At 37.4% G+C, this 16876-nt stretch overlaps 1 protein-coding gene across 1 annotated transcript in view; it reads left to right on the plus strand.

Annotated features, from left to right (window-relative positions):
- Nucleotides 1-16876, plus strand: part of Lama2 (laminin subunit alpha 2) — a 337962-nt gene that overhangs the window by 261099 nt on the left and 59987 nt on the right. The window contains 7 exon segments of the mRNA XM_026786227.1: nucleotides 385-501; nucleotides 2373-2555; nucleotides 4140-4145; nucleotides 6860-7014; nucleotides 11701-11844; nucleotides 12661-12794; nucleotides 14301-14460. Coding sequence (XP_026642028.1) covers nucleotides 385-501; nucleotides 2373-2555; nucleotides 4140-4145; nucleotides 6860-7014; nucleotides 11701-11844; nucleotides 12661-12794; nucleotides 14301-14460 — 899 coding nt within the window.

The following is a 16876-nucleotide window of genomic DNA, read 5'->3' on the forward strand; positions in this document are numbered from 1 at the left end:
ATATATATATATATATATGTAAGATTTTGGAAAGCTAACCCAATGATCCATTTCTGATAATATAATTTGAATATGTAAAAATCAGTGTAGGGAGGTCAAAAGAATATCATCAAAACGCACTTAAAGGCTGAGTGTTGAAGGTTTCTAACCCATAGGAAACCATAAAATTAAGTCACAAAAGCCAGACAACAAAAGGAAAATGGCATGGCTAAATAGTCTAAAATACCAAATGGTCACGATATCTATACTTAATGCAGAGGTGTGTGGATGGATAGATGGCAATAAATGAAGTATATATTTCTTGCTTTTTGTTATTTGTGTGTTAAAGTTAACTGAACTCGCATGTTGGAGAATAATATAAGTCATTTTGTCTTTTGTTCACAGAAAACCACAATGATCTAAATGACCTGAAAACCAGATTAGAAACTGCTGATGCTAGGAACGGTGATCTCCTGAGAGCTTTGAATGACACTCTGGGCAAGTTGTCAGTCATTCCGAATGGTAAGCCTCACAGTCCTGCATTCCGCATCAGGTGATCGGAACTATGGAAGAATCCTGGTAGCTTTGACCACTTTCCTAACATCACATTTCTACTCTCATAAAATAGCAGATGCAGGTTTTCTTAATTATGAATTATTCTTTTGAGAATCAGAACCACATTTCACAATTTAACAAGATGATGGCGCTATCCTTTGTTACCTTTAGCTGGCATGCATAGGAACATATTGTATCAAGGAAGATATTGACATCATATTATTATATTGCCATGCTTGTTGCAGTTAGTGGGAGAGAGTAAAATCATACATGGATTGTTCTCCTCTACATTAGTGTACTACTATGAATCACAATTTATGAGAGTCTCTTCACAACAGACAAGAGCATAGGCCATTTCTGATGCCTTGCTTGGCTAAAGTGACCTCCTTAGCTATTTCAGATTTCAAAAGCAGGTAGTGGTCAACCCATTTCTGTAATATCATACAGCCTATTAAAACTATTTGGAATTATTGTTTGATATTAGTTCTAGACAGTGCAAATTCTCTTAGGGTTATTATTTTTTTTATTTTCCTACTAGGCAACACTGATTTATAAGGACTTACTAATCAATATGATTTGATAAGCATGTGTAATCTCACGCTAATCTCTCATGCTTATTCTCCATGGTGGGTAGAATTGTTACTTTCACCTTGCAAGTGAGAAGCTGAGAAACAGGAAACTAAAGGCCATTGCCTCAAGTGATGTTTATGATATTTGAACCTTACAGTTTATCTTCACAGCCTATGGCCTTTCCCAGCAGTACAGACACACAACCATGGATCTCTTTGTACAATTTTGTTAGTCACTTTGTATCTCTGAAATTAAAAAAATAAAAAAAACAGATTTAAACAATTAAAGGAAAAAAATTTACTTTGACTTATGGTTTCCGTGTACAGACAGCTGACTCCTCAAATAGGGCTGTGTGGTAAGACCTAGTATCATAGTGGTGGGGATGTGTGGCAAAGGACAGGGTACTTTACTCACGGGTTGCTAAAAAGCGAAGAGAGAGAGACAGAGGAAGGAGACGGGGAATCATATATACCTTTCGAACACATATCTGCAGTGACTCACTTCCTCTGGTCTGCCCCCGCCTTTCACATTTCCACCAACCCCAATATTCCATCAAATTATTAATCTATCGGTGGATTCATCCATAAATGAAGGCAGAGACCTCATGGTTCAAACGTTTCCCAAAGTCTCAACTCTGGTGACAAGTCCTTCAACACAGGAACCTTCAACATCATTTTATATTCAAACCACCAGAACTATGTTACACTCAAATTATGATTCAGAAATAAGGACACATATGTATACAATGTAGGAAATATTAAAATTTAAATACACTTTACTTTTATTAACTTTTCATGGAACCTCTTGACTACTTAGGATCTATTGAAGTGTCAATGCAAAAAAACAAAACAAAAAACAACAACAAAAAAAAATAGAACACTCATAGACTCTAATAGTCCCAAAAATTCTATCCCAAAATAAAAACAAATTCATTTTCCTCCCGCGGATATACAGACTAAATCTTGATTCTAGTTTTGATGAAACTACGTGAGTCATGTGTATGGATTCCTCCCTTGAATATGCTCAGCAGCAAATCACAATATACCCCTAAAGACTAATCATGTATTCATCACAAATTTCTCTGGGAAAATTTAATTTAGCTAAAGAATTTGCTTCGTTTGCTACAGCTGATTGAAACACAGTTCAGCCTTTACCCTGTGTAAATGTGTCCCTGAGGTTAGCCAGGCACAGCCTCTCTCTGCTGAGCATGGATGCCGCGTCCCATGTCTTTTCTTTGTTTTCTTTCTCCTGCCCGTTTGTACCAACAGACACGACTGCTAAGCTGCAAGCTGTCAAAGAGAAAGCCAGACAAGCCAACGACACGGCGAAAGCTGTCCTGGCCCAGGTTAAAGATCTGCACCAGAACCTCGACGGCCTGAGGGAAAACTACAATAAACTCGCAGACAGTGTGGCCAAAACGAATGCCGTCGTGAAAGACCCTTCCAAAAACAGTAAGATTTCCTTTCTCGCTGCGCTAATGTCATTTCTTTGGTCTCACCGTGTGGTCGATCCAGAGGAAACCGTAAAGCTCATGCCCTCTCCTTCCTGGTATGGGTGTGAAAAACGTAGGTCCTGCCATTCCAGGATCCACGTCTTTGAGCTTTGAGTGGGAGCCTTTTACATTTAATTTCACTCAATCAGGAGGAGGCTAGAAATTCTCGAGGTTTACATGCTTTTGATATGTGGGTGCCCCATTTTAATCTGTTAGTGTGAGTGAAAGTACAGTTATGCACAGGTGACTGTGCTTAGGACTGGAGGTGCCTAGAACAGTAGAGTTTAAGGGGGCACATTCACTAGCTGCCCCGTTAAAATCATCACCTTAAGATGCACCAACATCTGAAATTTCTCCGTATATATTATTTGGAGTCCAGCCACTAATATTTCCAGAAAATAAAGCATTTAGCTACTTTGTCACGACTGAATCTTCGCATTGCTCAGATATGGCATTAAATTTATTGAGAAATCTGAAGGAATTAAGTGTAATGATTTATATTTTTAGTTACGTTTAGTCACCCAACATTGGTAGTACTTAGAGTGTTCTCCCTTTTTATCTCAGGATAAGATAGCATCTTGGTATATGATTTCCCTAGAGATTACTGTTTCTTTTTGGTTTGTTTGTTTTGCATTTTTTGAATTTTGTTGTTGTTGTTGGGTTTGGTATTATTATTATTATGCTTTTAGAAACACTAGACTATCAGAATTTTTCTAAGGTATAGGAACATTTCTAGGATTGCTGACAGGAGTAGTGGTATCAGAATGGTGGTGACTTTAGAGTGGAGGCAGATCTGAGTGTCTTCACTTCAACTCGGATGCTAGGGATGCCATGATGAATGAGACCTGGCTATGCCGGTGACACAGGAGAATGCTCGTGACAGCTTCCTGGGCAAGGGGGAAATCAGCACAAAAAAAATGATATACTTCAGATCTGGGATGAAGAAAGACCAACTCCTTTCAATTTCTTCAAGGAAGATAGGGGAGAAACATAAATTTTACTTCTGTTTTATGTAGACACAGAAACAGTACCACGTGTTTCAGCAACAGCCTGGGTTACCTCTTCTGATACACCACAACATTTCTCCAAATTAAGAAAAAACAGATTTAAAAGTAAATTAGCTATTTTATTTCACTTAGGCTATGATTTAAGATATCATTTTGTTCTAGTTGAGGTTGCTCAGCTGATGATATCTTTGTCAAAACACTGTTACTGGTTTAACTATATCTTCCACTAAAAGAAACATTTATTGGTAAATATTAATTAAATATTTTCCTTATTTTAATAACATTTCCTTCCTTGTGAACAGTTTGCTAAAGGACATTTTTCCCATTTTTTTAAGAATCAAATTGTTTCCATGAAATTTATTTTAATTATGTTTTTATGTGCTTTTATCCGATAATACTGCTTGAATTAAAATGTATTTATAAAGAACATTAGTTAAAAGTGCTACTTTTTGCTACTTTATAATACCTGTAGAAAATATTTCCTCGGGAATTTTCTAATTTCTTTTTTTTTTACTTCCATATGAAATTACCTGCAGAAATAAGTATGTATATGTTTTCGTATGCTTTTTAGTAAACTTAATGCTTCTCTGCTTATTGCAAAAAGCTTCAGTTTTGCATGTGACCATATACGGGGGCTGCTTTAAACACTGCACAGCTCTTCTATCCACTATCACCAATTAATAGTAGATACATGAAAAGAATGTCCCTCCAGGGAGACTAATATGCAGATATATTTGGCATAAAATGTTTTACTAGTGCTATGGAAACCTAATGAAATATTTGAATCTTATAAACATAGAAGTGTAAAATTGGCTTTTGCAACAGATTGAGAAAAACTACAGTGTCTCTGAAAGTACAAATTCATCCACTGGGCTCAAAAGTCCTCCCTGCACATGGGTTAAAGTAGCTAAGATCAACTACGTTGTTGTCACCCATCAAGCTCACTTTCCCTCTCTCCATTTAAGTAATTATTCTCATAATTAAATGGGTTCTAAACAATTCTTCTTGATAAAAAACTGTAAACCAGTGAGAAATTTACTTAACTATAAAAATATTGTCTCTTGAACATTTCAGAGTCTGGGCAGAACGTCACAGCACTACAAATAAGTAGGGAAAATGATAAGAAAATCAAACATCTAAATCTAAGGAATATGATCAAGGTTGGCCTCTGTGGAAAATATTATAGAAGAAGTGCATTACTGTGCAAGCAATGAAGAAAAGTCTTAAGACTTTGCTCAGTGTGTTGGAAAAATAAAACTGACATGAAAAAACCGCTAACCAATTAATAAGTTAGAGTATGGAAAACAATAAGACAGATAATTAGCCGGCTTAACCTTGAGAAATAAATGACAACTAGGTGATTCTGAAGGGCAATAGAAGTAGATAAGTGGGAACATATAATAGGAAAGAGATTACTTGGGAAAACGCCATGCTGGTAAATTTTAGAGCCTACAATATACAGATGATAATCTTCCAGAAAACCTCCATTTATTAAAATCTAACTGGAGAAGATATTTAAAATCTACTTACCCAGACAATTAAGGAAGAAAACGAGAACACATTCAAATGTTACTAACTAAGAAGCCTTAGACTTGAGATCACAGACAAGTGTCAGTTCTCACAGACATGGGAAGAGAGTTTCCACATGATTTAAACAGCTATGGAAAGTGGAAGCAAAGGAAGGAGGGGAAAGCTCCAGTTCCGTTTTGAAGCATTTAAAAAGGCTTCTGGGAGATTTAGGAGAAATGGGTCGAATATTTATCCTGGCCCTAGTAGCCTTAACTCCTCTTTCTCTTTATGTGAATCTAGCTGTAAAACTCCATTTTCCTTAATTCTAGAATAATTTATAGAATATAAAATAACATTAGAGGGTTAGAAAAAAAGAACACCGGACAATTACAGAAAACATAGGCGTAGCAATGTCATGCTACCCATATGACAAGGGCTTTGACCCAGGCAACCTGCATTTCCAGAACAAGCTAACATACAAAAAAAAAAACCCCAAAAAACAAAAGAACAAACAAAACACTGGAGTCTTGATCTAGTAACCCTACAAATGTTAATAGCTGCACATTCTTTTTAAATTCCACTAAGAATTAATGGGCATGAGTCCCATTCTCCTACCTCAAAATACAGTTTAAAGATGCTGATGTGTGGAATGAGGACTGAATTCTGCTGTCACTGCTTGTCTATCAAGCATTGGGCCCTGGGTTCTGGCTTCAGCATGGACCAAAGCAAATGGAATGATTATTTCTGTCCATGTAAGCATATTGAGTTCAATCCTAAAAACTAGTTCTCAATGACCCAACACCAGGCAAGCAGCAGATTCGTCATAGTCTAGCAGGGCTGATGGCCTTGGACCTTGAAGAGTTCTTCAGGGTCACAATAGCAGAGAGCTGAATAATGCGAACTCAGTTAGATAACAGATGACATAGTTTGGTTAAGACTGCCAGCATCGCAGAAGTTAAATAATTGGCTTTCCACATTTTATATACCCAACACCCCCACCTTACCCCGTTGCCATGTGAGCACAGACTACACATCTATGGGTCACATAACCTTCAACCCTTTTCAGGTTGAGCCTCTCAACACTGTAAGTATTCAACTTTTTTTATAACCTACAAAAAAGATAGTGTAATATGAATCCAACCAATATAGAGTTGGATTGAAATGAAGTTTGAACGATTTAATTAAGGCATAACAGAGGCCTTCAGTCTAAGTGTTGTTCAACAAGGTAATGTTTGTCAAGCTGTGTCTCCACAGCCTCCTTCTCAGAACCACGTGCAAAGAAAGACAACGAGCAAAAAAATAAAATAAAATAAAATAAAACAAAACAATTCTGCACAAGAACCTGGATTTTAATGTGGTTTGTGTGGAGGCAGAGCAGGTGATATTTTAAAGACACCCCATTTTCATTTTTCTATGAATAAATTCTATCCTGTAAAGGTCAGCTTGAAGGCTAAAAGGCCAGCCCTGCTTACGCTTATCAGATCTTCTATTTTTAATGCCAATTTTCATCTCAATCGCACAGCCAAAATCTTCCTCTAACATCTCTGGCCTGCTTTAATCTCAACTAAAATATTCACAGCTGGCCTCATGCACCCTGTCAGCCATCATGGTCTTGCTTTGGTCCCACGTATAAAATGAAATAACCTAATAAATGCACTGCTGTCCCGGCACCTATGGCCGGGGGGGGGGGGCAGGGGGCAGTACATGCACACCACAAATACGCAGATGCTAATTTTGTTCTATGCAGTTGCAGATGCAGATGCTACGGTGAAAGATCTAGAACAGGAAGCTGATCGGCTGATAGACAAACTCAAGCCCATCAAGGAACTTGAGGATAACCTAAAGAAGAACATCTCTGAAATAAAGGAACTAATTAATCAAGCCCGGAAACAAGCCAATTCTGTAAGATCTTATTTTCAGGATTAAGAGTCACTAGTAAAGGTTACTATTATTCCCAGTGAGTTTGCTGAATAAATAATCTCTGGCCTCTTGAACTTAAGGTTATTTTGGAAGAAAGAAGCAACACTTTTTTTCTAATAAATTTCAAAACTATTTAAGAAAAATGACAGACTGTACTTACGGTTTGAAAATTAAGAAGCCTGTAATATTTTGTTGGTGCTTTAATATACTGAAACAAACAACACAAACCAAACAAGCTTACTCTTGTATACTTAAAGGAACAATGAGAGTGTCTTACTCATGAAAAATGAGTCCAATGAGTGGGTTGCAACCTGAATTCACAAACAACAGTAGGAGAAATAGAACCATTATTTTAATTAGGTACAATATAGTTTTTGCTTATTAAAAAAATCAGCAACTTACTTTTCTTGTAGTATTTCTATTTATATTTATGAAGTAAAAATAGGAAATATCTGGCCTGAAATTTTGCCTTATATTTTCCCAATTAGAAAACTACTCTGACAGATAGACCTCTCTAAAAAAAAAAAATGCTAAAGGACTGCGATATTTAAATTTTAGATTTATTTCTTTGGTTTTATTTTTTGTTTATTTTTAAAGATCTATTTATTTTATATATATGGTGCTCCATCTGCATGTAGATGCATGCACACCTACATGCCAGAGGAGGGCATCAGATTTCATTATAGATGGCTGTGTATCACAGCTCTACTCTTTGGGAACTTGATGATCAAATACATCACTTTTCCCACCCAGATACCTGTTAGATTCTTTGCTTTCTCAGGTAAAATGCTTTCAACCCAAACTCAAATTCTCAAATTCTCTGGCAGTTTTAGCTATATTGCAAAGAATTTTCTGTGACACAATACTAACTTTGAATAATGAGCCCAATAAAATGACAGGGAAAAAGACATAATTGTAGTAAATATTGATGCAGGATAAGCATTTCCATTCTGAAGGAGAAGAACGGAAGATTGAGCAGGAATGATTGGACTAAAGCAAGGCAGAAACACAGCAGGGCAAAGAGTGTACCCTGAGGCTCCATGTCCAGCATCTGACATTTGTAATGGAATATTCTGACCTACAAAAGGCTTGGGTAATCCCCTCCTTCTCTGTACCCTACAGCATACAGCTTTTCTCTTTGGCTCTTCTGCACTCCAGGAGCTTCTGTCAGTGGACATCTTATGATTCTGGCATGGCTAACATCCTGAGGTCTCCATTGTAACTTAGATTTTATCTTCACAGATTCAAGCAGTAACATCTTAGGGCATCCTTGCCAAACTCTAACCCTGCCATACATTGCCTAGCCTCAGCAGCTCTCTGGAGATATGGTACAAGACTTGTCTTGGGAATCAAAATTAGGTTGTCAGGTTTAGCAAAAAGCACCTTTACTTACTGACCTATCTTGCCAGCCCAGTCAGATGTTTCCTAATTAAGGAACTAAGTGTGATTATTTTAAAGTAGTTTATTTCAGCTTGTTGATTGCATAATTGAGTAACTCATACTGTGTTTAAATGAATGGCCTAATTACCAGATGAAAAACACAGTGCAAATCCAGTCCATCGAGCAGTGAGATATCCAACAAAGTTTAATTGTGTTTATGGTGATTAGCTGGTGAATAATGTCATGCCAGGAACACCTTGGAGACATTGACTTCTTAGTGGTAATTTCATGAGCCTTACTATGAAGCTACAGTAGAACATAGTAATTGGCAGTACTGAACATTCCAACCGAATATTTGCACTTCCGAACTTTCATGCCTCTTGCAAAAGTGATGTGTCCAAGGGGTTTCTTTTAAAGCAATGTATAAATGCTATGTTTTGACTGAACTAGTTTAAGTTGTTCATATGCAGTCAAATGCTCTACCACTGAGCCATGCACCCATTGAAAGTCGAAACATGGTATTTATAAATTTGTAGTTATGATCTACTTGTAAACAGTTGGGCTACTGGAATATTCCAGGTATTTAGTGTATATTCAGAAAGAAAAATCAGCAAGACTAGTGAGTTTTCATAAGAACTGAGCAACAGGTGACTTTGTAAAATTATCGGGCATACGGGGTATAATCCTTTCCTTTTCTTCAGAGAATTGAACTTCGTGGATATGAAAAGCGTCCGATAGAGTACATTGGTTGCAAATGCTAGCAAGATTCAGTATGCCTGGTTTTGAAATGGGTACACTCAATGACTTGGTTCTCAATCAGCGATTTGTCAGTTCAGTTGGGGTTGTCTCCATATTTGGCGCCACCACCCACCCCTTCTATTGCAACAACTGTATGATCATCTAGTGCTGCCTCAGCTCTGTAGACAAGGTCGGAAACTCACCCTATATTTCACATAGTCATTGTATCCATACACAATTGCAAAGGAGAACTATTTCAATGTGTTCTTTAAAAAATTATTTATTTCTGATTCAACCAATGATAGCATGGCTTTAGAGCTAAGCCTATAAATGAATGTATGATGTAAAGATAAAAAATGACATGCAGTTACTTACCAATGCTAATCAAAAGCCTCTATGATTTTGAATATGGTTTTCCACCAGGTATGACTGAATCTACAATTTAATTCTATTCATGTATGCCAGTCAGATCTTTTACTCCTTCTTCTCTTTGATCCTCTTACGGTATCAATGGTGGTATAACCTCCCTCAGATTCTAAATTTGTTCAGTGCCACCGTCTTTTCTCAGCAAGGTTTTGGTTCATTCACTGCAAATTCCTCAAAACTCACTGTGTATTATAGCTTTCTTCCAACATTAAAAAATATCAGATGACTGCATTTTTTTCAAACCACCCTCTATTATAGGGTCTTTCCCTTCTGATATTTTATCCCTTTAATCTCTGACCCCGGATACCTCTTTGCATAGCTGTTCTTCTGCTGCATGACTTTCCCCCACTCACGCTGTACATCTGCCTCATAGTACTGGCTCCAGAGTAAGGCCTGTACATTCCCTGCCTCAGGAGTTCTAGAATTCATTTTATTTGACTACTCTCAGCATTCCATATAGAAAGGAAATTCTCTTGTAGGAGAAACAAAGAATTGATTTCCTGACTGGAAATCACACAACCAAGACCAGCTTATAGGGACACAAAGCAAATATCCAGAGATCCAAGGTGATCCCTAGTTCTGAACCATCCATTGTCAGGTTAGATCACATCTTTGCAGGAGGCAAAGGCACAACCAGATGGCTTACTGGATCAGTGCAAGTTCAGGTGACTACACAAAGCCGGTTCCTTTGCAGAATAGTTTCCTCTAGGCAGAGACACACTGTGCTTAGAGACCAGCTGAGGAGACACTTGTCAAATACAGGCCTCTGTTAAGTCAGCAGGAGAACCACTAGATTTGTTCTTTTCTCAGAAACAAATGTGAATCTTCTATTTGTCAGAGCCAAACAGTCTTTCTTGATTTTCTTTTTTTCAACATAAATCATTTTGCATCTAGGATCTCCTCCAGATACTTTTCCCCTTCCATAGAAAAATTCTACAAGGCTCCCCACCCTCAATATCCAACATGAGCCTCTTGGGGATCTCTCTGACTTTATCAAACTATGGAGGGCAGTTCAGTAGCCTAGTCAACCTTATTCAAGGTCTAAACAAGTTTTTTATGTGGATAACAACAATATTAGTTGATTTTTCTCAAATGTGAAAACTATGTGAGTAGCAACAGGTGCAGGAACAAATGAACAAATGGGAACGGACGACTAGGGAAGGACAGTAGGCATCCTGACCTTACCTGGCTAGACCTCTAATCTGATAGACATCAGAACAAGGGGCAAAGTAGATTTCACATCTTCCCTTCTCCCTGCCAGGCACGATCAACCAGCGCAGCAGCAATTTCTGATGGTGATTTTTCACCTGACCCAATAGAAATTAAATCTAATAATCAAATAGTACTATTTGTGACTGAACGAAGTCTCCTTTAATAGAAGTAAAAATTGGCAGGAACACTGCCATTCTATTCACCGAAGAATTCCTTTCTTAGCAATTTATAGTAATTTTAAAGTACTATTGAGAAGGGAAAGGAGCTGTTATATGTATTAGTAGTGATAGACATTTGGAAATTATTTCCATTTCATTTCCTGCTAACCTAATAATAAGTGTAATTTATTCTGAAATATATATTCTGAGAGGAATGATTAATATTCTGATTGTTAGAAGATCTAGAACTAACTCTTCTTGGCCTCTTTGAACTGTAAGATCATGGGTGGGCTGGCAGTGCCCTCTTGAAGACTGAATAAAATCTGGGTTCCTTTTTAAGTGATACCCAAATCACTGAAATTTTAATTAAAAAATCTTTCTGAAATAACTTCAATGAAGACCATTTCCATTTGTTCTGCATAAAACCCCCTTTGGAAAAGTGTCTTAAAGAATGGCATAAAGGTAAGAACTGGTTAGCTTCATGCTTCAAAAATAATGGCACCCTAACAAGCAATAGAAAGAATCATGAGCAAATCATTGGAAAAACACTAGTGACGAACCAATTATCTGTACTCTCCCTAATCTACATAATGATGTCTGCATATGGACATTTGATGATTCTATTTGGTGGCTGGAAAACTACTTCAAAGAAAAGAGTAATGATGGTTTTGCGGTGGTTTGGGGTGAACTTCAAACTTACAAAGAAATTCAGTCACAGGGTTTCACAGGATTTTATGTCTTGTTTTTCTTGAAGATCAAAGTATCTGTGTCTTCAGGAGGTGACTGTATTCGAACATACAAACCAGAAATCAAGAAAGGAAGTTACAATAACATTGTTGTCAATGTCAAGACTACTGTTGCGGACAACCTCCTTTTTTATCTTGGAAGTGCCAAATTTGTAAGTCTAATATTAAGCTACTGTGTATGTGTAGTGGTAAGGAGTTAATAAATGGGGGAAATAAGTTGAATTTAGCAACTGGTCCTCTAGAGTGTCTCACGTACCTTTCGCGTCTGAAATCTCAGAATCTTACTGACAAATGTTTGCACTGTCATTTAAGTTAGAAAGATGAACAGGTGATAATTCTTTACTACTTCCGGGAACATTTCTTGTTATGTGTCAGTGTACCAATATTTATTTTGCATTGTATTTTCATATCTATCAGTTTAATGAAAAAACTGATAAGAATAAAAGATTTTTCCTATTCTCAAATTTAGAAATAAATAACCTTTCGCGTTAATGAAGTGCAAATAACAACGTGTACATAAATTCTAACCAAGGCAAACTCCTTTTTTTAATTGATTTTTATTGAGCTCTACATTTTTCTCTGCTCCCCTTCCTGCCTCTTCCCTCCAAGGCAAACTTGCAATGCGTTGAATCTATGACTCAAGCTGAAGTTACTCAAGTTGTTCCTGCAAACACTCTCCCACCAAAGTTAACCTATCTTCTCATGTATGCAAATCTTCCAAGGCAGATAAGGTGTTTAGACACACTGGTTGTATCCTAAGTAAGCATTTGCTATTCACATGAGGGAGCCTGTCTCGCCTTGTGTTAGAAATTACCACAGCTACCTCTGACAAAAGACAATACCTTGTGTCCAACTAGAAAGCATTCTCAATCCAATTATTTTACTTGTCATTGGAAAATACTACCCAAACATCCTCTTTCAGAGTGCTTTGTTCTAATGCATGTCATTTTCATATTTCTTTCATCTAGATTGACTTTCTTGCTATAGAAATGCGTAAAGGCAAAGTCAGCTTCCTCTGGGATGTTGGATCTGGAGTTGGCCGTGTAGAGTATCCAGATTTGACCATTGATGACTCATATTGGTACCGTATAGAAGCCTCAAGGTAACTTCTCAATAAAGATTAAGATAACTGGATGGCAAAGTTTTGCAGTAAATTCCTAGTTTATGAGAAAAATTCTGCTGCCATTTCAATAACATACCTGTATGTGAGTGTCCGTGCTTGTGCAAAGGTTATATGCTATGTGTATAAATGTGTGAGAAAATGCATTTGTCATCCTGTTAGGTAAACATCTGCTTTCAAGGTATAAACCAGAGAATCTATTTCAATTCTAACTCCTTAATCTGTTTTCGGCTAAGAGCAGGAATGGGGAGAGAAAAGCTATCTCAGACATATTACCTCACCTGAAGAGAAAAAAAAATACAGCTACATATTCTTTTTAAACATACAAAAGAGCATAATAAATCTTCACTGTTAATATATATTACCTAAGGGAATAAATCTTCACTGTTATCACTGTGTACTCAATTTCCCTTCTAGTCTATGTCATAACTGCAACCCTAGACCTAGTCTATGTCAACATACTGGGTCCCATATCTAATGTGTGAGGTTCATCCATGCTATTTTAAATGGGGGCGGGAAGAAAAAGGATAAAGCTATGCTCACCCCCATGTGAGTGTTGGGGTGATTGAGTACTTTGCTCGGTTTAAGGACATTTATTCTCACAAAGTAGAGTTCTATCAGAAGAAATTCATTCTTTTCAAGAACTCTCGTTGATCAAATCCATTCTTTGTTCCCACATGTTCCACTTAGCTCTGCCTCCTCCAAGAGAGAGTTTACCAAAATGAGACAGAAGGGAGAGGGACTTAGGGAAGTTTTGTTATGACTGCTTGTCTCAGAAGAGACCAGATTTTCATATTTAACAACTCATAGAAATCAATCACTTAAAAAAGAAAATGGAATAAAATGATAATAGCTTTCAAAGTTTTTTTAACTAAATTTAAAAGTGTACTTCTACAAATTTGTATGCACAACTCAGCAGACTAGTTACTTGCTCTATACATTAAGATGATGTGGCAAACAATAAGACCCACAGTTCTGGGAAGACTACTTCAACAAATTAAGATCCATTATAAAGAATTTTAGGGAAAGTTATGCAGCCTGTTCTGCATAAGGATGGCTCATTAGGACTCCAACTGCTGAATTAAATTTGACAAAATACTAAATGAAGTTAGAAAATTTCTTTAAGTTTCATATCTTTTAAAACAGTAAATTATTACTTTAAACAACAGGGAAACGCTCTCTTCTTGATCTATAATAATTCCATCATCTAATTGCTGCTGTCCTTTCTTATCAATGGCTATATACAGAACTGGGTTATGTTATTCTTTCCTTATTAGAATGTGATGGTAAGTGCTTAGCAAAGATCAACTCTGGAAGTGGCTTGCGAAGTGCTGACTTCGCTTGGACCTAAACACACAGTGCTCTGAAGTTTTCCAAGATGATTTTTTCTATTTTATGTCTTTGAAATCTGCAGGTGATAGAATATGATTCATATTTCATTTTCTGTATTTTCTTCCCTTTTATTTCAACACACATGTATGCTTGAAGAACGGGCAGAAATGGTTCCATTTCTGTGAGAGCTCTAGAAGGGCCCAAAGCCAGTATTGTGCCCAGCACCTACCACTCAGTGTCCCCTCCAGGGTACACAATTCTGGATGTGGATGCAAATGCAATGCTGTTTGTTGGAGGTCTGACAGGGAAAATAAAGGTAATAAGCTATTCCCCATCCTTTCCTTCTTCTTTACAGATAACTAAGAGAAGGTGTGGTGAACGCTGAAAACAGCTGCCCATGTTTTCTAAACTTGTGTTTGTGAAACCATCCATTTAAAGAACTTTATGTTTTGATGTTTTATTTCTCTTTGATCTGCTTTATTTTATTTCATTTTATTTCTTTTGAGGCATGGTCTTACAGTGTAGCCAAGGCCTGCTTGGAACTTGTAATCCTCCTGTTTTAGCTCCCCAGCTGTTATGATGACAGGCATGTGTCATAACACCCAACAGAACTTCCATCTTTGACTTGTGAACATTCAAATCTGGAAGTGCCATATTTCTAAACCTTTGATAGTGGTTTATTCCTTAACTGTGGCACCCATTTTTGGCATTCTTTTTTTTTTTCAGTCACTTGAAAAGCAAAGTGTTTCTTAAATATGTATCATTTTGGCAATCAATTTATGATTTATAAAAGTGAAGTGCTATAAAGCTCATACATCTAATTAAAAGATTTATGAACCTTTAGGAAATATTGTAGGGGCCATGCACTTTCAGATCATGATCGTCTTGAAAAAGTTTCTGAGTTGCTCCTCTCCTCATCCTTCAGAGCAATACACTTAATATTCATAATTGCTCCGTGGCAGGTCCCTGTGCATTTCAAATTACAAAGTGCTCGGATCTGAAAGAAGCTTATGTTGATTAGATGGAATTAGGTGTTGAAAATCCGACCTGTGGGGGAGATGCAGGAACACAACCGAATATAATGGATAAACCTGGACTTGTCAAAATCACCCTGGGCTGAGATTAGCCAGAGAGTGTAAAAAGGCAGGGTGACCCTACATTCTCGAGAGCTCAACTTTCAGAGAGCGTGAAGCTAATTTGTCTACTTTGTGCAAAAGATGTGACTCTTAAATATGGGAGTTGATTCCACAGCTGCACACCAAAACCATCCTCTCCATAGAGCTACTTATGAATATACACAGTACGTAGTAATATGTAGTCACATTGGCAACTTTCTCTGCCCCCTCAAAGGAAAATTAGGGCAATACATAGTAGCACAAGGCCATGAATTTTGAAATTATACCTGTGTTGCATTTATTTCTCTATTCTGCCTATAAAATATGTGCACAGGTAAGACACTTAACCCTTTGAGCTTCAGGGTTCTTTACTACAGAAGAGCGATGAGAATTTGTGCCTCACTTGCATGCTAATAGATACACTAAGACATTTTGATAACATATTATGATCTCACTATGTGCTAAGTTGCATTCTAATCAATTTATGTGATTTATTTACTATTCAGAGCATAATAAAATTCTCAAGAGATCTTGGCTGTTGTAACAAACTATCATAGAATCCAGCAGTCTGGAAGCAATGAAAAACTTTCTCACTGCTCTAGAAACTGAGAGGTCTAGGATCAAAGTACCAATAGGCAGGTATTTAACGTGAGCACGTCCGGCATGTAGGGCTCCGTCTTGTAATGTGCTCCATATGAGAAGGGGTAAATGATTTTCCTTGGGCCTTTTGTGCAAGGTCACTCATCCCATTCATGGAGGCCCTGCCCTTATAGTCTAACCACTTCCCAAACTCCCACACCTTGCCTGTAAGGTTTTCTGTTCATGTGTTTGTTTTTTGAAAGAGGAACTCTCTATACAGTCCTGGCTATCCTGGAACTCACTACATAGACCAGACTAGCCTGGGACTCCAAAGAGTTCCACCTGCCTCTACCTCCCATGTTCTGGGATTAAAGGCAAGCACCACCATGCCTGGCTTGAGGGTAACATGTTCACTATGAGAATTTGGGAAAGAGATAGACATTCAGGTCACAGCAGGGTAGATACTAACGTCATCCTTATTTCATAATTAAGGAGACTGAAGAAGAGAGAACTTGATGTTTTGACCATGTTACACAGTCATTAGTGAAAGGGATTAGATTTGAACATGGAGTAAGAGGACACCACCCCTAATCTCCATGCTTCGCTGACACAGTGAAAAGTGAGACCATGTATTTAAAATATATGAAAATTCATAAAATGTGTTTATGTATATGAGTATGTTCTATGTACACATATGCATGTGTATATGTATACAAACCAAAGGTGGCTATTAGGTATTTTCCAATGTGGCTCTCCGCCTTCTCCATCTCTACCAGGGCTTAGGTTACAGTATGCAATCCTGCCTGACTTTTGTGTAGGTGCTGTAGATCCAAACTCAGGTTCTCATACATGTGTGGCAGGTACATTACCAACTGAGCCACATCCCCAGGCCCAACTAATTTTTTGTTTATTATCCAGGTGTCACTAGTGCAAGAACTAAGGACGGGCTAAGGATAGAATTTGGCTATCTGGCCAAATTTGGCCTAAGGATAAAAAAAGCATATAGACAGATGACATCTATAGAAAACCTTAATAAAC

Source organism: Microtus ochrogaster, linkage group LG4, assembly GCF_000317375.1.
Source record: "Microtus ochrogaster isolate Prairie Vole_2 linkage group LG4, MicOch1.0, whole genome shotgun sequence".
NCBI classification, from domain to species: domain Eukaryota; kingdom Metazoa; phylum Chordata; class Mammalia; order Rodentia; family Cricetidae; genus Microtus; species Microtus ochrogaster.